The 20,490-nt window shown below is 40.3% G+C and overlaps 1 protein-coding gene across 3 annotated transcripts in view; it reads right to left on the minus strand.

Moving 5' to 3' along the window:
* SPTLC3 (serine palmitoyltransferase long chain base subunit 3) overlaps positions 1–20,490 on the minus strand; it is a 90,520-nt gene that overhangs the window by 20,290 nt on the left and 49,740 nt on the right. For all 3 annotated transcript variants that reach the window (XM_069787563.1, XM_069787564.1, XM_069787562.1), the window contains 3 exons: positions 18,483–18,607; positions 16,194–16,287; positions 6,352–6,457 (listed from right to left, as the gene is read on the minus strand). In XM_069787563.1, coding sequence (XP_069643664.1) covers positions 6,352–6,457; positions 16,194–16,287; positions 18,483–18,607 — 325 coding nt within the window. The remainder of the gene's footprint in view (positions 1–6,351; positions 6,458–16,193; positions 16,288–18,482; positions 18,608–20,490) is intronic.

Consider the following 20,490-nt stretch of genomic DNA (forward strand, 5'->3'; position numbering starts at 1 on the left):
TGAGAACCTTAGTGAGATGACTACAGCTATGCTTGGATATGCTCTGATGCACTCAGTATTCATTTCATAATGAGTTAAACATGTTCTCTTCCACTAGCTCTAGTGAACAGGTCTTTAAATGCTAAATGCTTCCTATCAAACACAAAGTGAGTGTGCTGTGTGCCAGGAAAACCACTGCTCCATGGCTAAGGCCCACAGCTAAGGTGTATCTGACTGCAAATGCTACAAGAGTTTCAGCTAAGCAGAAATGTCAAGTCTGCTCCCAAAGAGCATGTACAAAAGAGCAGTGCAATCAACACAGTTTCTTGGCTATTTTTAGATCCTGGACCAGTAGTTTTCACAGATTGTTTTATTGCCACTCCAGCTGCACTATGCAGCTGGAAGTTTGGTACCACAAAAGGAGTAGGATGTGCTTTTAGCACTTGGGAAATTTCTGACAATTTTAGTCCCTCTTCATCCTTTGGTCTCCTGAGTAAGCTTGGAAACAGCTTGGTCTCCAAGTTTTGAAGGAGATCTGCCCATAGGCAAGTCTCCATTCGTTTGAAAGAACAGCACGGGGGTGCAGCCGTGGACAAGGGTTGCCTGTGCTGTTCATACTGGGAGGTTCAGAGAGCCTGGCGGTGTGTGCCTGGAGGGATATTTTTGGCTGTCAGGTGACTGCTGGCAAATCTTGCCCTTCTGTCTTGCCCAGCCATAGAAGACTGCAGCAAAGATGGGTTGGCTTGTATTGCAAGCTCCTGAGGACTGGGCTTTCTCACTTTTCCCAAATGGCAGTTGGCATCGGGGGGAAAAGCAACTTGAACCACCACAGTTATTTTCCTAATGAATACAAGGGCAGAGCCCACAGTTCTCACACAGCCCAGAGTCAATGCATTAGCCAGCTAAAAATTATACCGAACCGCTGGGTGTGCTTGGGCATGCAGCATCGTACGTGCTGGGATGGCAGCTTTTGGCTGCGTCTAGTCAGCCTGTAGGTTGGCTATATGGTCAGAGAGTGAGAGTGGTGCCAAGGAGCACTTCTGCAGAGGGAAACAAATAGGCATCCCATCCTCCACCTTCCAGCAATACTTGGGCAGACCAGCTAGGCAGAGAAGGGTAATAAGAGTTTTTCCACATTTACACAGACATCATTAGGCTTAGTGGTTCATGGAGATTCAGATGGGAGAGACAGCATTTAGCTTCAAAAAGACAAGAGTAAAAATGGTAAATTAAAAATACAGAGCATGATTTGCTGCATATTTGTGGAATGGAAGCAAAGTTGTTGCTGAATCCCAGAATACAGAGCTGGTACATGGCTGTTGCAAGATTTAACCATTAAGAGGATTTAACAAAAACTTTTCTTACTTGCATGAGTAGATTTCTCTTTGAACCGTAAGCTGTTTAGCAAAACAAGGCACTTGTATTCATTTTCAGTGTTGATTTACTGCTCTTGAAAGATGCTGGCTGACATAAATATTACAATAGTGACAGATCCTAACATGGCCTTGAAGTGTCCATGGAGTAGATAAAATGCTGCTGGTTTTGTGTACGTTTTCTCTGCTGCCATTCAAACAGGCCTCAGCCCTCCTGATGGCAGAGACAAGAGCTGTTTTGCTGCCTACTCTGTTCTTGGTCTCTCTTTTGACCCTGGAAGATGGTTAGTGATATGAATACCGCTCTGTTTAGAATTGCTCCAAGATAAAGCTCACTTCACATAACACCTTGGGTAGCCCAAATGGAAAGTTTACCGAATCCTTCTGTAAATATTGATGTCGACTGAGTTTAAACCAGGAAGCCAGAAGTGAACTGTAATCATTTTATCTCAGTCTGGTTGTGTCACTTTTACAAAGCTATTGATCTGTTGCCAGATCTGCTCAAGCACACAGGGCACATCGAAAAAGCTGGGTGCAGACAAACGTAAGCTGGCTCTGCCCAGGCCAGATATTCTCATTATGTGGTATTACATCCTGTCTTTTAGCAAAAATTATTAGTTTGGTGGCAGGGATCTCCCTTGTTCAGCAGGCAGGCACAAAATCTTGCTTCAGTACACAGTCAGGTTGAATCTACTTCCAGATGTGAGGAGATAATCCCAAATTTTGGGATCACTGAATTTTGAAGCTTGATTTGATCCCTACCAAACCACTGAGATTCTTCCTGATGCAGCTGATGAATTGTGGAGCCAAGTGCTTTGAGAGACAAGAGGAGTAGGCTTGTGCTGGTCACTTTGCTTGGTACACGGGCTCGCTCTTGACAGCATATTGACAGTTTTTGTCCAGTTTATTTTGAAACTTCTCAGGAAAAGAGTTTTCTACATCCTACTATGGTACCAGTTTCTTTTTTTTTTTTCTGTAGGGAAAATTAATTTACTGATATTCAACCTATTATCTTCTTCATAATTGCATCACTCAACATCTCTAAACATGCCCTCTAGTTCCACCATCCTTTCAACATTTGAAAACTTTATCTGTTCCCCTTTCAGGCTAGTTTGTAATTGGGAAAATCCCTCCTTTCCTGACCTGTTACTCCTAAGCATATGCATTCCATTTTAATGTTTACTTTAGGTATTGTTTTCTTACATAAAGCTTGCACATTCATACAATAATCTGTTTTGTAGTTTAAAGCAATAGTTTTAAGGCAACCTTCAAACCCTGCCCTCAAATACAATCCCATACACTGAAACGATAGAAATGTTAACATTTAATGCTGGTCCCTGGCCAAAGACATTAAATGTTACCCCATTCTTTTCTGGAAGTCTAGTCACTTAATCCCAGGAAATAAAAAATAACCCTGATAAATTTCCTATGGTATTGGCATTGAATCCCAACAAACTTCTAATGTACATGAAAAGGCACTGGACAATACCTAACTGATCAGGGAGCTGTTTTCTTAGCTGGAAGGGAAAATACCCAAATTCAATTAAAATCAGGGAAAAACCAAGTGAAAAACAATCTGTTTTGATCAGTTTCTGGTGCCCCATAACTCCTGCCCTGGGCCTTGGTCTACCTGACTCCTAGGTAAATATGTGTGCAAGAGAGCAGAAGCCTACCACAAACCATGTAAGAATACAGTAACTGATTAATCCTGAACTGGAAATGGTGGATGCCAAGGAAAACGTTAGCTGGAATTTAAATAATAGAAATATGATGTAGCAAGTCAGTTTAACTTGTGCCCTGGACACTGCCAAAACTTATGCATGCTTTTTGTACTGAGGATTGATGGCTAGATGGTCTCTCTCAGTTTGAAACACAAATGGAATATATTTGCTCCTAGGCTAGTCCAAGTTAAGAACCAGCTTTAACTAGTAGTTACATTTACTTCTGATGATTTTTGTTTCTCTTTAAAATAATAGAGACATTAAGAAGCAAACAAACATATACTTATTGCTATTTTTTGATATGTAGCTTGAGTGCTTCCCAAGTTGAGAGGCCAATTCTGCCTTCAGTTGTAACGAAGCAAAATCTGTGGCTTATGGTTTCAAACACAAGACTGATTTCCAGAAATGCTCGTGTTGGCTAACAATGACCCTTTTCAAATTTTGCCAGCTGGTAATTCCGGGCTTATGCTCAGTGTAAACACTTAAACATACTCCTAATAGAAACAGAAGGCAATTTTTTTTCCGTACCATCGGCTTCTCCATACTAAGACTATGGTGTGCCATATAACAATATTTTTTTTAAAGAAGGAAAGCTTAGTGTTTCTTTTGCATCTCTGGAAAAAGCATTTCTGTAAAAATTTGCCAAGCCAAACTTGCAAGTCAAGATATTTTAAGAATGGCTCTGACCAAGTTATTCAAATTCTCTATTAGTTGTCCCTGAAGCATAACCTAAGTCCTTTAAGGGGAAAAAAGAAAAAAAAGGTAAAATTAACTATTGTAAGAAGAATACATTAACAACACTCTACCTCCTCTTAAATGCTCTAGATGAATTTGGCATCTGTCAAATTTTCAAGAAAACTAACATTCTAACATTAGCCAATATGGGGTTGGAAAATTTTAGTCTCTTTCGAAAATGATGGGCCAAGAAAGGAGAGAACCTGCACACAAAAAAAGTGAAAGTATTTCTGATACGTCTTTCTCCAGCTTTTCTTTTGCATATGAAATGTTATTAGGTACTTACTGGATTAGACTACATGGCCTGTGAGTCTGTTCCCAGCAGTGCTGCAAGGACAGATGAGATGCGTGCGTCTCGGGTTGGTGGTGATGGCAGGGATACAACACGGTGGGGTGTGGTGGTATTCTCCCTCAAGTCAGAGCTGACTTGCTTTGCAACCAAACCACAATCTTCAATTTCTGATCTGCTTAGACTATAAAAACAACTAACCAACCAACCTAGCTACTGCTAGGGCTAGTTTCCAATAAGACACTATTAGAGACCTGAGCTTTGTTTTTCTTTTACTTTATGCCTTTCACAAGCATGGACACTCAGGACATGAGTGGTCTTAACATTATTTAGCCCTTATGGGACAGAAGGAACTTTATGGTTCCTTTTTAGTGAGGTTCTCTGAGGTTTAACATGTTTTTATTTTGCATTCCAGCAGAAGGTTCTTCAAACATTTAAGAACGAAATCTCCTTTGAAAATGAACTGCAAAACTAGAGGAAAACTCTATATCAAATATACATCTGGAAACATAGTTACAGTTATTATAGTTACAAATATCTGACAGTGGGTTTGTCCCACTGCTTGGACCGATCTGTGCTTCTGTGTCACCAGTCTACCTTCTTGCTCCCTAGTGGTCAATATCCAGGCTAAAGGATTTAAAAGTGAACAAAGCTCAGCAGCTGGAGCATTTTCTGCAGGCCATGTGACCGATGGGAATATTTGTCAGTAAAATGTTGGTGGTCCGCTTAATTTCTGCATGATCAAAGTCCTTAAATCTGAGCTTTCTTTTAGTAGTGCCAAGCTATGTTTATTTGCAGTTTTGATCTGTTTATTCTGGTTGAAAGGAGACGTTCAGCATGCTTTGGATCAGCTGATCTGCTGCTGACCTGTTTCAGCTCTGAGTGACAGGTGTTTAGATAAGGACTGATTTGTTCTCTTTGCAGATGGAAGATGTTAGGTAAAAAGAAAGCACTGACAACTATGAAGGTCTGATGACATGAGATTGTAAAAGATCCCTTATGAAAAAAGCCAATCAGCTCAACTATGCTAGCATTTCTCAATAAAATGACATAAACGACAGCCCATCCAGACTGGCTGTATTTCAGCTACACATGATATGATCCCTACATATAAAGTTTAATGTTGCTTTCATAAACCATGTCATGTCCTGTGAATGAGTGGTTCTGGTTCCCTTCTCTCTGGTGTAGGTGTCGCTGCTCCCCAAACTATCCTTCTCCCACTCCCCCCTGCCTTGTCATCACCACAATAGCCTTGCCTAGATCCCTGCAAACCCTCTTACTGTCCAGATCCTTGCTTCTTCAGCCCTTCCCTCTTATTCATGATCTCTGCCTCTCCCTGCTCCAGCTCTTTGCCCACCAGTGGCTCCCCCTCCATGCCCTCCACCAGCCCCATGGCTGCCTCCCCAGCAACCTTCTCCTGACTCGAGTAGTTCCCAGGATGAAGCCCAGGATGGTGAGCCTGGCTGGTGCCTCTGCTTTGCTGCTCAACTTTAGTGATGGTTCGTCTTTCTGGTTGGGTGTAAGGTGCACCACACTAGTGAACTGGAGCTATCGGACTAGGATGCTCTATAATTACATGGTATTATTGATGCTGATATTATCTGATGGATTCTCAAAGGCACTTCTCTCATTCAAATTCCTCCAGGGACTGGGACTACATGAAATATCATTGTATAATTCTTTGAAAGCCATTTTTAAAATTGTTTTTCCTGTTAAAGTGTGAGTCCAATAGATAAAGCACTAATTGCTAGAAAGGTACTGATATCAGTTGGCCTATGTTTAGCTTGAGTTTTTAGATTCTGACAGCTGGGTAAGAACTGGGCATGCAGAACTTAATTAGTTCTGTGTAGTTATCTTTTGATCTGCCCATGCATAACAAATGACTCCAGAAAACTCAGCTTATTCACTTAGCAAAACTTCTCACCTACTATAGCTCCATGAATTTTATCACATCTGTGACAACATACACCAGCTGATGATCTGTCTTGCTCTCACAGTACATCTCCCACTCCACTGTGATTTCCTAAATCAACATTCAGAACAACGTACAGGATCTAACCGGAACAAGTTACACCAGGGGTCAGACTGACGTAATGGAAGTCAACATATTCATAAGATCACAGAATGTTATTGTAACCTCCACTCTCATTAGGATTTCTCTCAGATACCTAGAGTCAATGTTCGCTTCACTCAATATATCATTCTGTCACGAGAAATGATAAAGAGTACTCATGTTTCTAAAACACAAACATACCTGTAAATGCCCTCCACAAGGATGAGAATTTTTCTCCATGCTCTGCGGCTTCGAGGCTGCCCATATATTATTGCATCCCTCAGCAACTTCTCAAGGCTCTGCATATCTTTATTTAAAAATGAGAAAAAGGAGGAAGGAAAAACATTGACAAAGATTTTTCTAATGAACTTGTGATTTTCTAGTGGGCTTTATTTTTCTTATACAGAAAAAGACAACATTAAAAAATATGTGTCCTGAAGACAAACTTCCTTTATTAGTAGACAAGACCCAAGGATTGATTTAATTTGCCTGAATGCAATCTAGTGACAAGGAGAGTTACAAAAAGCTTCCAGTTATGCACCTTATCTGGGAACCTTCTAGAAATTATTGGCATATGTTTTTATTTAAAGGCAAAAGGGAACCACTTTGCTTACATACTGAGGCTAATTGCCAGCAGTTCTCTGTATGGGTTGCTGATAATCATAATGTCTTCAAGGCTTCCAAATAGCAAGTTTTTGGTAGCTTTCCAACATCACTGTGGGCTCATGAATAACATGCATTGCTTCAGCAAAGGTTTGGATCAGGCTGCGTGAAGCACATCAGGATGGCAGCAAGAGAAATCTTGTCCTTCTCAAGAAGGAGAGTGAGTGAAAGATTGCTGATGAGAGAGGGAGAGAGAAGTGGATACAAGCACATGGCATGGATACACTAATTTGGTGCCAAAATGCTTGGCACTGGTGGGACTTTGATATAAGGAGGCCTGGAACAGTGTTAGAAACTTAGCTGCTTTCTCAAGGGCTGAGTGTGGGTAATCTAATAAAATTCTTGAAGGAAAGCCACTGAAGTTTTGAAAAACGTGGAAGAAACAAGAAAAAACATCACAGGAATAAAGGTCAGACCAAATGTAACTCTCAGTGCAGAGTTGAAATCTAACCAGCATTCTGGTGTCTCCACATGAATGAGCACTCTCCAAAATGAATTATTCTGGTACTTTTCAGGAATGTGGATCAACATTTCAAAATGTTTTCAAAGAACCTCTTACAGAGACTTGTAAAACTTGAAGGAACACTGCAGGTCAGCTCAAATTGTGGGTTGAGAAAATCAATGGCATTTTTTCACAATATAACCCCACTGTTTCAGCAACACATCTTAATGCAGTTATTATAACCTTTTAAAATAGCACGAGGCTAATCTGTAAAATACAATTGTCCAAAGTGAAGAAAAAACACCTCAGATATATTAATATTGACCTATAGTTTGGTTTCTGCCTGACTGGAACTGGGCCATTTGCACAGTAACTGTCCATTGTGAATAACCTATGACCTGAGAGATGGCCAGGTTATGAGCTGAACCTTTCTATCCTGATACCTCACCTCTTGCTAGCACCATTTACTGATGTTGGTAAAAGACAAATTTCTCAGAAACACCCGTGCCACTCTGCACCTCACTGTGTAATCTCTTGACCTAGCAAGACCTTGCTATAACTTACAAAGCACAAAACATGCATGAGAAGTTGCCCCTCACTTCAAAGCTGCAATCATCTGCACAGCATAATGAGCTCCAAGATAGAAATGCTATTATGAATAATGCGATGCAGACAGCACAATTTCCACTAGATGGCAATCAAGGAAATAAAAGTTCTTCGGTGCTTTAAAAGGAGAATTTATAACCCAGCTGAGCATTTGCAGCACATGCATATTTCATAGAAGAGAGCTGCTCACCTTCTCTTTTGTTTTGAGTAGATAATATTCAGAAAAACTTTTGAGTTCTGAGCATTAAAGGACTCCCGAGGATGACAGAAAGCTCACTCAGTCACATGAAGTAAAATTTGTGTGCCCCCTTTTCTCCACTGAATTATTTCTCTACTGATGTCATTGTTGTCTAAATCCTTTTGGGACCTTTGAAACCGTCCTCTGAATCACACAGGGTCTTTCAATTCAGTATGCTGTCTACATGTCAGATTGGTTCTAGACTTCAGGAAAGTCATTTTGCCCAGCCCTCTGAGCTAAAAGCATGGCTTGAAGATTCAGTTGTTTTAACATACATCCACATGAGAAAAAAGAAAGGAAAGAGGAGACGATAGAGAGAAGTGAAACGTATACAACCCTGTCTAATAGAGCTGTTTAAAAAATACATTGATGTGAATAGTTCCTCTATCCAAACTAGTGTGGAACATGAGTTTGCAGGTAGGGAAGAACCTCTCTGAGGGATGAGCTTGCCTAACTTTACACATGACATAGTCCTGCTGGAGTACAGGCTAAGGACATGTCTGTTTGCAGGATCAGGGCTATCTCACTTTGGTTTTGATGTCTCATTCTAAAAAACATATCTGTGTGACCCTTTCTTAGGCCTGTAACAATCAACACATAATTTGTTTAGGTGCAAATGAATTTTGCTGACCTTTTTACTCTGTGCTTGTAGTGCCTCATTTGGAAAGGGAAAATTGGGAGGAAGAGAAAATCTGTTACCTTTAATCTTCCCGCCAGGAGGCTGCTTCTGTTATTCAAAGTGAAGATGCAGTGCTCTCTATGTGCTTGTGCTTAGACTTTCCAGAAAGTGGGATATACTGAACATCAGGAAAAACAACAGTGCAACCCCAGGTGACTTTTGGATATCAAATTATTTGCCCATTAAATATAGTTAGACTGTGAAACGCTGGGACACTGAGATGATGAGTTGCACGAGTCCATCTTGAATAACCAGTTATGGGGAAACTAACTGTCCTTCCTTGTTTGACCATCCCCAGCCCAGGCTTTTCAGCAGTAAAGGCTAACAACCATTCATGAGCCCAGGAGATGGTGTTAAACATTTCACTTAATTGATTAGTCAAAGCATGACCAAATCTGTCCTTGTCTCACTTTTTACCTTCTCCTGATGGCATATTGTCTGTATATGGAGGATAAAGTTTCCTAAGTGGAGACAGCAGATCTCTTAGTTTTTTTAGAATTTATCATGGACTTGCATAATCCTTGTTTGGGATCCTTCAGAGTTACTTCAACAGAAACACCAACACCACAAACTGCCAGTGGGCCAAAGTGAGCCTGGACCTGGGTGGGCAGCCGTGTGTCATGATGCCTCCCGCGCAGGTGGGACTCCTGGCTCCTGGAGAGGCCCCTGCCCTCTCCCAGGCACACTCAGTGCCTCTTTGCTGGGACACACGGTGGCTCCACCCCTCATCCTTACATTGCAATGCTGGGGTTGTCATCACCATTCCTCTGCGTGGGCTGGAAATCTCCTGCGATGTCAGCTGAATCCTTTTTAATTAAAATAAACAGGCTGCTACTACCCTTATCACATTCTTCTTTCCTTTGCCTTGTGTTTGCCACTCTCGTTTTCAGTTTCTCCCATTTTGCACTCTCATGCAAGTTTATGCAGGCTACCTGTCCCTTTGCAACCTCCCACGCAACCACCTCTCTCTTGCTGCAGCACATCTGCTGCAGCATCTGCCTCGTCCTCTCTTGCTCTCCCCCTATTGGTACTTTTCCTGGTCACTGTCCTTTCATGGGTGACTCAAGTGGCTAGGTCCAATGCTGTCCCTCCTTGCAGATCCCTAAAGCAACAAAGGGAAACCACTGCAAGGGTTTTGTTGATCTAAACAGTAGCTGTAGGACTGTAGAAGGCGGTTTTTGTTCTAGTGAAAACCAGTCTTTGCAAAGTCCCTGACTACTGGCACAGCTCTGAACAGCAAAAGGGTCTCTAGAGTAATTTCCCCAAAATCACAGCTTTAAATATCTTCATTTGGAATGGGGTGGTGGGAGTGGTGATTACTGCAGCTACAGTAACAGCCTAAGACTCCCCCCCCGCTCCTCAATAAATATATATCTCTGTGAAAGTAAAGAGCACTAGCTCAGGAAAGCTTCCTCTTCACACTTGGCAAGTCAGAAATGGCTTTCTCAAATCAGAGAGGGCAAATGCAGACACAGCATGCTAGGAGCAGGATATACCAGTCTCCTCTCTGTGGCAGCGTCTATATGTATCACAGGGAAATACATGCCAAACTGGATTAGGCTGCAGTCCGCCTATCTGGTGCAATAATCTTGTCTCTGATAGTGGCCAGAGGCTTCAAGGAGGACAAAACCTTGGTGGGTCATGAGCCTTTCATCCTGCTCTGTAATAGCTATAACACTGCCCTCCCTTCTTAAATTCAAGGGCCACTTACACCTTTGGAAAAAAAAAATATAATTAAGGAACAATCTTATACTAAGCCACTGCAAACTCTTTGTTTTTTTTGTGACCAAAGAGATTTTTCACTATTTTTCACCTGTTCCTTTATCTCTTTCATTTTCCCCTCTATTTTATTTGCTTGCTTGCTTGCTTGCAGGCATGCGCTTAGAGTTTTCCACTTGTTTTTCCCCTTCTTTCTTTCTTTTTTGCTAGAGAATATATTTGCACTGAAAGGTGAGGCTCTACTGCTGCCTGAAAGTTCTTTCAGTGTCAACTACAACTCCTCCAGGTAGCTGTGTTTTCTCTTTAAGGTGTCGTCACAGCACACATATCTGAACTCCAAAGCACTAATTTGAATGAGTAGACTGAAAAACGCCAGAGTTGGATTAACATAGATTCACAACTGTTGTCCAAGTAGGAAATTATATTTTAAGTGGAAACCTGAAGAGCTCATACCTGCATGACACACTTCTGTCATCAACAACTTGATTTGTGAGAACCCCCAAAAAACCCTTGCTACTTTCACAACACTCTAAAAAGGTAGGTAAGGAGGAGCTAGGAACGTACTACTGTGATCCCAGTTTCAGATGTGGGTTCAAGCACCAGATTAGAGGCCAGATTTTCATCTAACCAAGGTGCTTGGTTCTGCCTTGCAATTGCCTGCCCTCCTTGTAGTATCACTTGTTCTGATTGCATGTTGAAGTGCCCTTGCAATGAAAAGAACCAAAAATTTTTTTTTCTATATGGCCTGATTTCTGTGCAGTCATGACATTCCCACACACTGCTCATGCAATTGCAAGTCTAAACCTGAAAATGTGACTGCAATTGAGTTGCTTGATGCTGTATGGGAAAAATGTAGTAGAATTAGAAAGAATAAACAAATCCTAGGCCTTGTCTAGCACCTTCTTATACAGGCTGATATGAACAGAATTCACTTGGATGTAGTTAGTCAGTAGCACACTTATCTGTCCACTGAATGAACAAAGATAGGCTTTCACCTGATACTGGTATAAGACCCAAAACTGCTGCACCCGATACCAATGTAAGACCTAGAACTGCTGTGACAGAAAACCCCCGATAAAGTCACAAGCTGATTAATGGTTAGTTATTTGGTTTTGCTTTTCAAGTTTTATTGGAAGGGTCAAGGGATTTTGGCTAATATTTAACCAAGATAAAGGTCAGAGGTTCTGAAAAAGTGGTTTAAAATATATGGTATTAATAAAAGAGTGTCTCAGAAATAAAAAAGAGCAGGTGATAAGTCAGTCTCTCCCTGGGCCAGGATATAAAAACACCCAAGTGTGTAGTCCTTATAGAGCTGAAGGACCCCCATGCAGGTCACTTGGGGAGGGTGGGACAGGCTCCCTGGAGCCAAGGCCTGGTAAGGGTAACATCAGACACCTTCTGGCACAAAACTGATGAAGGCCGGGCCACTACTGCCACAGAGGTGGGGAGATGTTTTAGCCTTCCACCTTCCTCCCACTGCATACTTGTTGTTGGACTGTGCTGCTGGCTGCATTTCAAGTGTAGAGAAGTAGCTCTTTTCTAGCTCCCTAACTAAATAACTGCTTGGGAAATGGTAACTTAAATCGTGCCCACACCACAGCAGGGGAGACAAAAGGCAGATGCTTTATGGGCAGGTCAAAACAATTTCAGCCCACTAAAAACACTACTACATAAATTCAGGACTACTCAGGTCCTAAAAAAAAAAAAAAAAAAAAAAATCCCCCTACACCCATTCCTCAGAGCAGGGGCTCCAGGGAATTGAGCTTTGCTGTTAGCATCCACAAAAACTCACGAGTTCCTGGACAGAAAAAGTCCCTTAAAGGCCAAATACTCTGTGGCATACTGGTATGACCTTGGGAGGGTGAGGACTAGCAACAGCGCTAATGAGAGCCCACAAGAAGGGAATGCCCTCTTCAGTAGTTTTTAGTTATAGGCCTGAAATGCATTATTCTCCTAAATTTCTGTCACATAGTTGACCTGTAGGTGTGTGCTTATGCATTTCTTTCAGCCCAGGCCTGTAAATTCCTGTCTGTTTACAAGGAAAAGATTGTTTACTGGGAGGCAGGATGCAGGGCACATTCCTATGTTCAAATAAAAATGGACTTATAGGCCCACAGCACATTTTTGTTCTATTATTCACCTTAAGGCTTGAAAACCTTCTCATACACCTGTGCAACGTTTTTGTCAAAAAGGAGAAACATCCAGATGCCTTTTATTTTACTTAGGAGAAGCATAGAGGTCTAACAATTCCATCTCTTCTGGAAAAAACTATTCAGATTTTTTTGTGAAAAGTGTAATGCCTAGGACAGCTACCCACTTACTGAAATAGAATTTCATTAACTTTTGTAAGAATAAGAACTATATGATACATAATTAAGGTAATACATAGAGATTAGTTCTTGGCTTAATAATGAAATAAACATAATTATTTAATTTTGTGTAATGACAAACAGATCCAGTACTACAGATGATATGCTTTGAAATAAAATAACACAGTTTTACAGAATTAGCTACAGCATAGCCTTTGAAGGATTAATGTGCTTCAGTAGCAAGTTTAAAATGACAGGTTTACTCCCTTTTCTGTGAAATATATTTATCATACAACAAAGTTTTCTATAATTTTTCTTTTAAAAATAGTTCTTCCATAACAGGGGGAAAAAAGGGAGGGGAGAGAGATTTACAATGCCAAGCTTGTTAGAAAGGGAGGTTACTAGCACACACCTGTGCATGTTTTTTGTATAATATTCAGGAAGTAGCTGGTTTAGAAAATATACCATTGCTTCACTAAATTGTTACATAATTATTTCTCCTCATTTTGATAACCATTTATAATAACTGCAACAAACATTAACACCTCACCCTTCTCTCAGTGTCTTTTATACACATGTGCAACCAACGAAGTCAGAGCCAAAGTAAATATATTCTAGGCAATTTTATCAAGGGTATTACACAGCATTTCAAATGAGGCTGATGCAAGCAACAAGGAGCATGGAAAAAGGTCTGTTTCTCAAGCTGCGTTCTAATAGCGAAAAGGTAACTTCAAAATCTGTTGCCGGATTTGAGTTTATTTTTGTTTCTTCTGCACAGAAAACATGTCTCAGGCACTAGTGGTGGTACTGCTTGGCATCTCTTTCATTGTCTTTAGTGTAGAGCAATACTGAGTCAAACAGTATGTGTGTGTAACTTGGCACAGCTCCAAAGGAGATGAGCCAACTCATGCCAGCACACAACTTGGCTCCATACATACAAGTAAGAATTAAATGCACATTAAGCCCTAATCTTCTTTGGGATAGGACTCAGATTTATTCTTTGTTTCTGCACCTTGCTGGATAATCATTTCAACTGCTCGTCAAAAGGCCCCAGCCAATGCCCAGGGCCAAGCTCTTTAAAGGCTCATTGATTTCCTTATATGAAATGACATACATCAATCCCCTGTCCTTGGAAAGAAGGTGCAAAGTTTTCTATTCATCCACAGGGCCAAGACAGCATAAAGAACCTTTCTTGTGCATCAAGTAGTATGACATGGATAATGGCTTAATTCCCCTGTTCATAAGCATGACAATGACAGCACTAACATACTCTGACAATTTGGGCATGCGTGTGCATGCCCGTATATATGCTATATATCTACACATTAGCAAGAACAATAGTCTGGGAGCGTAAGCAACAGCTCTGATCTAACAAAACGAACAAGCACCTGCCTAACTGAAAAGAACCCTCCCAACACAAGCTGGAAGTTTTGGTTATGTGTGTTATTAATTAATTTGCTGTACTGACTTGTATTACACTACTCCCTGACAGAGCCACAGAGAACAAGGCTGTACTACACTTTGGGTGAAACTGTGCATTCCACAAAGCCAGTGCTGCTGGATTATGCTTTCCACTGCTATCCTCCCCCAATACACATCCTATTTTCTCCAAAGCAAACAGCACATACATACATTTCTGCACATGTGATTTTAAAAGTTGTTGGTGATGTGTAACTCATGAGTATGATAAAAGAAATATTAAAAAGAAAGAACTTTGTAACCATGGAAGTAACATACTGAGAGACTCACTGTGGGCCAAGAGAGAGAGCATGAATGTGTAAAGTTTCTTCACATGAAGCGCTCTCTAAATACAACTTAGGTTAAGAGTCAAGGCCTACAAAATTGTGATGACAAAAGGCGACACTCGAATTCCAAACAGTATTTGCCTAAGTTTCCACAGTTTCATTTTGAAAATAAGTTAAGGTGATGTCTCAGAAATTGCATAAAAGACTGACTTTGGCAAATCAGAACTCTAATCTAGAAAGCAATGACTTTTTCCAAAGCAACCTGGATGGGCTTCCACTGATATTTGCTGAGACCCTTGAAGGGACTGTCTACATTTTCCAGTGCTGGATTAGTGCTTTTTGGACAGGTCACTATTATTTTTAGGTTCACACATTATTCAAAAAAAGTCAGCTTTAATTTATCATAAGCACAGCACAGGCAGGTTAGGTATCAGATTCTTGGGAGTGGAATGAAATGCATGCAGCATTGATGGGTGGACAGGCTGAGAACATTTGGATTGGGGTAGTGAGAGGTCATCCTGCAAGATATGGTGCAAACCTAAATTTGAATGGGATAAGGCACAGAACAAACTAAGGAAGTGAACCCAGCTGGGGTATGCTAGAGGCTAATCTATAAATAATTACTTCTGTAAAAACATTTGGGCTCAGATGACCTTTAATTCTTGAATGCTCTTCAGAAATTACTTCTTGCCCAAATTATTAATAGATATTAATTATAACAACACCTTATACTATAATTATAGTGTGCTTTCATTTCAATGGATCCTTAGGCCTTTTACAGTATACGCGTAATTCATTTTTGCTCACCTCAGGGCTGAACACAGCACTTAATAAAGAGAAGGGATTGCATTAGCTATTAACAAAGGTGATCAGACCTCTTTTCTTGTTCCTCACCACTTCTCTAGCTTCTTAACCTCTGTTGCAATCACTGCCTGGTGGCAGCAATGGGGATGGAAAGGGGAATTGCAATGGGGAATAAGGGAAAAGAACAAGCTCTTGTCATCAAAGCCAGTCACAATGTCTCTGACAGTAACCACAGCAGCATTAACTAAATAAAAGTTAAAAAGCACAAGTATTTTAGAAGGTAATTACATGATTGCAAAGTTAATGTGTGATTTCTATACTAAAATTATATTTCAAAGAATATTTGGGATGATGCTCATGATATAACCATCTCCATCTTTGGTATAGCCCCCTGGGAATTCAGGGTAACCCTTTCAAAGTAATGCCACATTAATCTAACTCTGGTTGCACTAAACCCGCTAGAAACAGAGGCAGGAAATATGGAGTATGTTTTTGTGAGTATGTTTGTACTATTTTGGCTATAGTGACAATAACAATAAAACCTTTATGACAGCACAGAATCATTCAGCATGTCAAAAAGACACCAACGAGATTAAGACACTGGATTTTGAAATTAAGGTCCAACCTGATGACCCAGATCAAGCACAACAGCAATTATAGTATCACACTATTAATTTTTCCGCATCAGAAAACAGTCATAATATTGAACAGTTAATCCTTCTGCCTGGACAAAAGTATTATCTGGCAACTGACAGCAAAGCAAGCATTGAAAGGAAACATTCTTGACTTTAAGGTGTGAACAACTCTGTTTCTAAATATTTCCAACTTCAATACTCACTATTATGCTTGAAGATTCTAATAGTAGCACCTGAAAGCCTCGCACCAAGAACGAGAGAAGTGTGGTTCAACTCATCACTTAAAATGAGGCAGCCCTGTGGAGAAGGAGTACAATAAGCATCTGCATGAATTGGGAGGCTGTTGACATGTGTGCATGTGTGTGTCAGCATAAACGTGTGTCTATGATATAGCATTGCACCAATTAAGCCATAAGTAGTAAACACGAACTGGATTTTCTGCCACTTTTCTGAAGGTGCCAGGATGCACTGCAAAGGCAGGCAGAAACTGTGGGATCAGATTCTCAGGCATTCCCGGGTGGTGCAAAGGGGTCAAGTATTTCCTGTAACTGGAAAGTAGTGAATAACCCTAGTAGAGATTGTCTGCTTTATAGTAAAATCAAGTGACATTGCTTCCTCTATCACCTGTCTACAGTCTACTTTGTGTTGCAGGGAAAATGCAGTCACCAACCCATATATAAAGACTGCATGACAGTAATGTAAGGAGGAGTAATACTGAGGCTGGACTGATATCATCACTTTGGGCTGCAGAAATGAGATCAGGACAGATCGATGCCTCATAAATCCCACCTCCATTAAGACGTGAGTGGAGCCTAGGCAACAGGCAGAGTCTTTCTCTGGTAAATGCATATACAGTTCACCTGTAGTATATTTTTCATTAATTATCTCAGTTGAAAACTTTCTTTTTAGAAAATAAAATAGAAATGCAGGAGAAATAACTTTGTATATTATATGTTAACAGGAGCCAGGATTCACAGCTGAAATTCATGCTGGAACCCTAACTTAGCTCTGCTTTCTATTACACATCTTGTGCTGTGGTTTCATTACCCAAAAGGCTATACAACATTAGGTAAATACTTATTTTGCAAACACATATTATGCCTAGGTTGAGAGATACTCACACAAATCTGCCTAGATACTAGAATGCAGAACTAACATTAAGAGTATATGCGTCCTGACACGAAAATGTAGCTGCTGGGCTTAATTATAGAGGAAAATTTACGAATAAGTCTCCCCAACATAGGGCAACTACATAATAGCTGAAATATATATAATATATTACAATACTATATATTATTAATATATACTAAATTATTATAGTTATATTCTATATAACACATATAGTAATATCTTTCTTTGTGCCACTTATATCTAAATATCCCACCTCTGACAGAGACCTGAATCTCCACATGAGGACAACTAAGTGAGGGAAAATTATTTTATAGCTAAGCAAGGGACAGGTATCTTATGCTGTTATGTAGGTCTGCAATTTCATAAATTTACCCTTATTAATTCTCTGTATCTGTTCCCTTTGAAATTGCTGGACAACTTCTCCAGCACCATTGCAGATTGAAGTTCATGTTCTTCGCAGCTGAAGCAATTCTCCCTGACCAACCCTTGTGTACATATATTTCAGAAATCTCTTGCAAAAGCTGGATTCTTCTTCAATAGTGACTGAAGAAGTGACTTCCCCTCTACACCAGTGCTTCAGAAGAAATCTTGATCATACACCACACAGCGAATTCATTCTGTCTCCACCAAGAGGGAAATACTGTTTCACACTTTCATGACTCACTTCACACTGTTTCACACTTGCATGAACTAAAGAGGAGCTATCCACTTTCCCAGCTAGCAGCACAGTGTATCTGCTTGTCAATCACAACTTCTGACATAACAAGATGATGGATTTTCATGCCTTTGTGTTAGGTACCCCAAATTGGAGATGAAGTCCCTTCAACACCAAATAAGAACCCAACTTTTGTCATATGGTCACAACTTTAGACTTGCATTTGCTGCCAGCTTTCTTTGCAGGACTGTCTGGAGATTTGTTCATCAGGAATGCTAAACACTGTGCTTTCTCTTTTCTGAAAGTGTTGTAAAAAATACCCTAATCATCATGTTTCACCACAGGCAGTTGGGCAATATCTCTGCAAGCAGCCCAAATACTTCATCCTACAACACCTGAGACATGGGATGCAACATTTGCTTACTTTTTAGGGAGAAGTAACTTCGTTAAGAGAAGCTAAAAAACCATATCAGTCATCCTTAAATAAATGTTAGGTATGTGTGATAGGAACACTCAGAGCTAGAAAAAATGATGAAGAAGCATATTTAAGGTCACAAGGTCATCAGCCTTATGACTCATGCATTCCTGATACCAAGCTTTGTTCCTTGATCAAGCCTTTTCACTTAATGCATGCCCAGAACACTGCAACAGTTGTTAAAACAATTAATAAACAATTATTCTATTTGCCTCTTAAGGAAGTACTCACCTTCCCAACAAGGGCTGGAATATTCATCGAGTTAGTTGCAAAGCCCATGCCAAACACCATAGCATCTTCCACACCAAGGAACTTGGCCACAAGTTTCTCTAGTTCTACATGTTTGTCTAGGCTGCCTGCAGAAGTAAGCACAGGGAATCTTAAATCTCATTAAACTGTGAAAGTTATTAATTCTAAGGACATGAAACATAAAAAAGAACAGGATAGAACTGTGTCATTAAGCTATATGACATTAAGACCTAAGGAAGGTTTTCCATTGGTATCTTGTGCATGTGGGATAATGCAAGAGAAAGCAAACCAACTATAACTAATACTAACAAATACTGTTGCTGTTAAGGTAGCAAAGCAGTTGCTTTGGGAAAAAGTTTCATTTTTCCTTAACAACAACTTTTGACAGTTTATTCTCAAGAATAATTTTTTGCTTTTTTCTCCCCCTGCAATGAGGACAAAAATACCTCCTTTTTATATGAGATGTGGGACAAACATCTTAAGCATTCTTGAGTTCTCTCTGGATGTGAAAGCAAAACCCGATGACAAGAAAATCCTTCCATTTTTTCTTGGATGCCTATGTACGTGTACAAAATCCTTAATTATGATTTTATATGGATAGACAAACAAAAGTGTTCTCCACCTTTTTCTGCTTTGGAAGGTAAAAGCTATGCCACTCTCCATAATTGATGATAGCTCTCCTCTTTCCTCCCTCCCAACAATCAAACATAAATGATAAGGCAACACTAGAGAGCCTTCTTTATCACACATTACTTATCTAATATTGGTGCCTGGAGTCTCCAAACAAATAAGGTGCTCCAGCTATCCAACAAAAGCAATATCTTTCCCACCCAGCTCACAATGGAGAATGACAAAATACAAAAGGCAACAAACAAAAGAGTGGTGTTAAGAGATTGAGATAACAAATAACTTTGAGCAGTAATGAATCATCTCAACTTGCTAGCTCTCTAGTCTTTAGTTGCCTGGCTGTGCATTGCAGGTACCAAGGCAGAAGGAACTTTTACAGGATGATCTGTGAGGAAGAAAAGAGAGTGGCCTGTGGATTCTGACAGAGCATTTCCCCTATGAATAAGGCTGTAAGCAGGGAACAGAAGAAAAAAATTAGGAAAGTGAGTATCGTACCTCACTTGTGCTGCACAAATTGATGTCACAAGATAGGCAAAGTGAATTACAATTGATGGAAACAAGAAACCTGTGTTCACTGTGATAGGCAAAAGGCAGATGAATAGAGGAAAGCAGAAGCTTGGCTAGAGTGTCTTGACAAGAATGATTAGTCAGGAAGATGATCTTACTTTCATCATGGAGGAAAGCTCATAAAAAAACCCCCAACATATAAAAATGGCAGCTGCACAGTTTCAGCAACAGTACTAACTCAGATGGTTACAGTGAGGTAGTGTTTTCATTATTTTTTCCTCATTAAATATCCAAAGTAAGAATGGCATTCACTTGGAAACAGAATGTGAAAAATATCATGCAGGCAGGTAACTCTCCAATAGCCAGGGAGATAAGGAGCAAGGATCATGTGGTTTCTGGAAAAACCTGGATTACATGGACAATAAAGAACAGTGGTGCCATGATTTTGCACAGAGCCTGCCTGGGTTCTGCTAGACCTAGCCAACTCCAGCAGAGCTTTGGGAGTGTCTCTGCACTCATTGTATCACATTGGATGTACATTGAACTGGGTTGTCTCTGGCTCTGTGCTCTGATAAGTTAGGTAGCATGATGGAGAAAATTTGGCCCTGCAGAACCTCCAGTAGATGTAGGCTGACTCTGCATGAAGCTCTTTGACGTTGGCTAGTTTTTGCATTTGTAGAGCCCGAGATACACAAGGATATGTGCTGGCTCTGCACACAGCCACCACTTAGTAGTCAAGCTCCATGAAATACAAAACCACATAGTGTTTCAGAGTTGAGCTGCTCACTGGAGATGTGTGTGAGAATCTATGTGTTAACTTGTAAGCCCAGTAGGTCTCAGGGTGTATTTCTATGGT

The sequence above is a fragment of the Haliaeetus albicilla genome, chromosome 7 (genome assembly GCF_947461875.1).
Source record: "Haliaeetus albicilla chromosome 7, bHalAlb1.1, whole genome shotgun sequence".
NCBI classification, from domain to species: Eukaryota; Metazoa; Chordata; class Aves; order Accipitriformes; family Accipitridae; genus Haliaeetus; species Haliaeetus albicilla.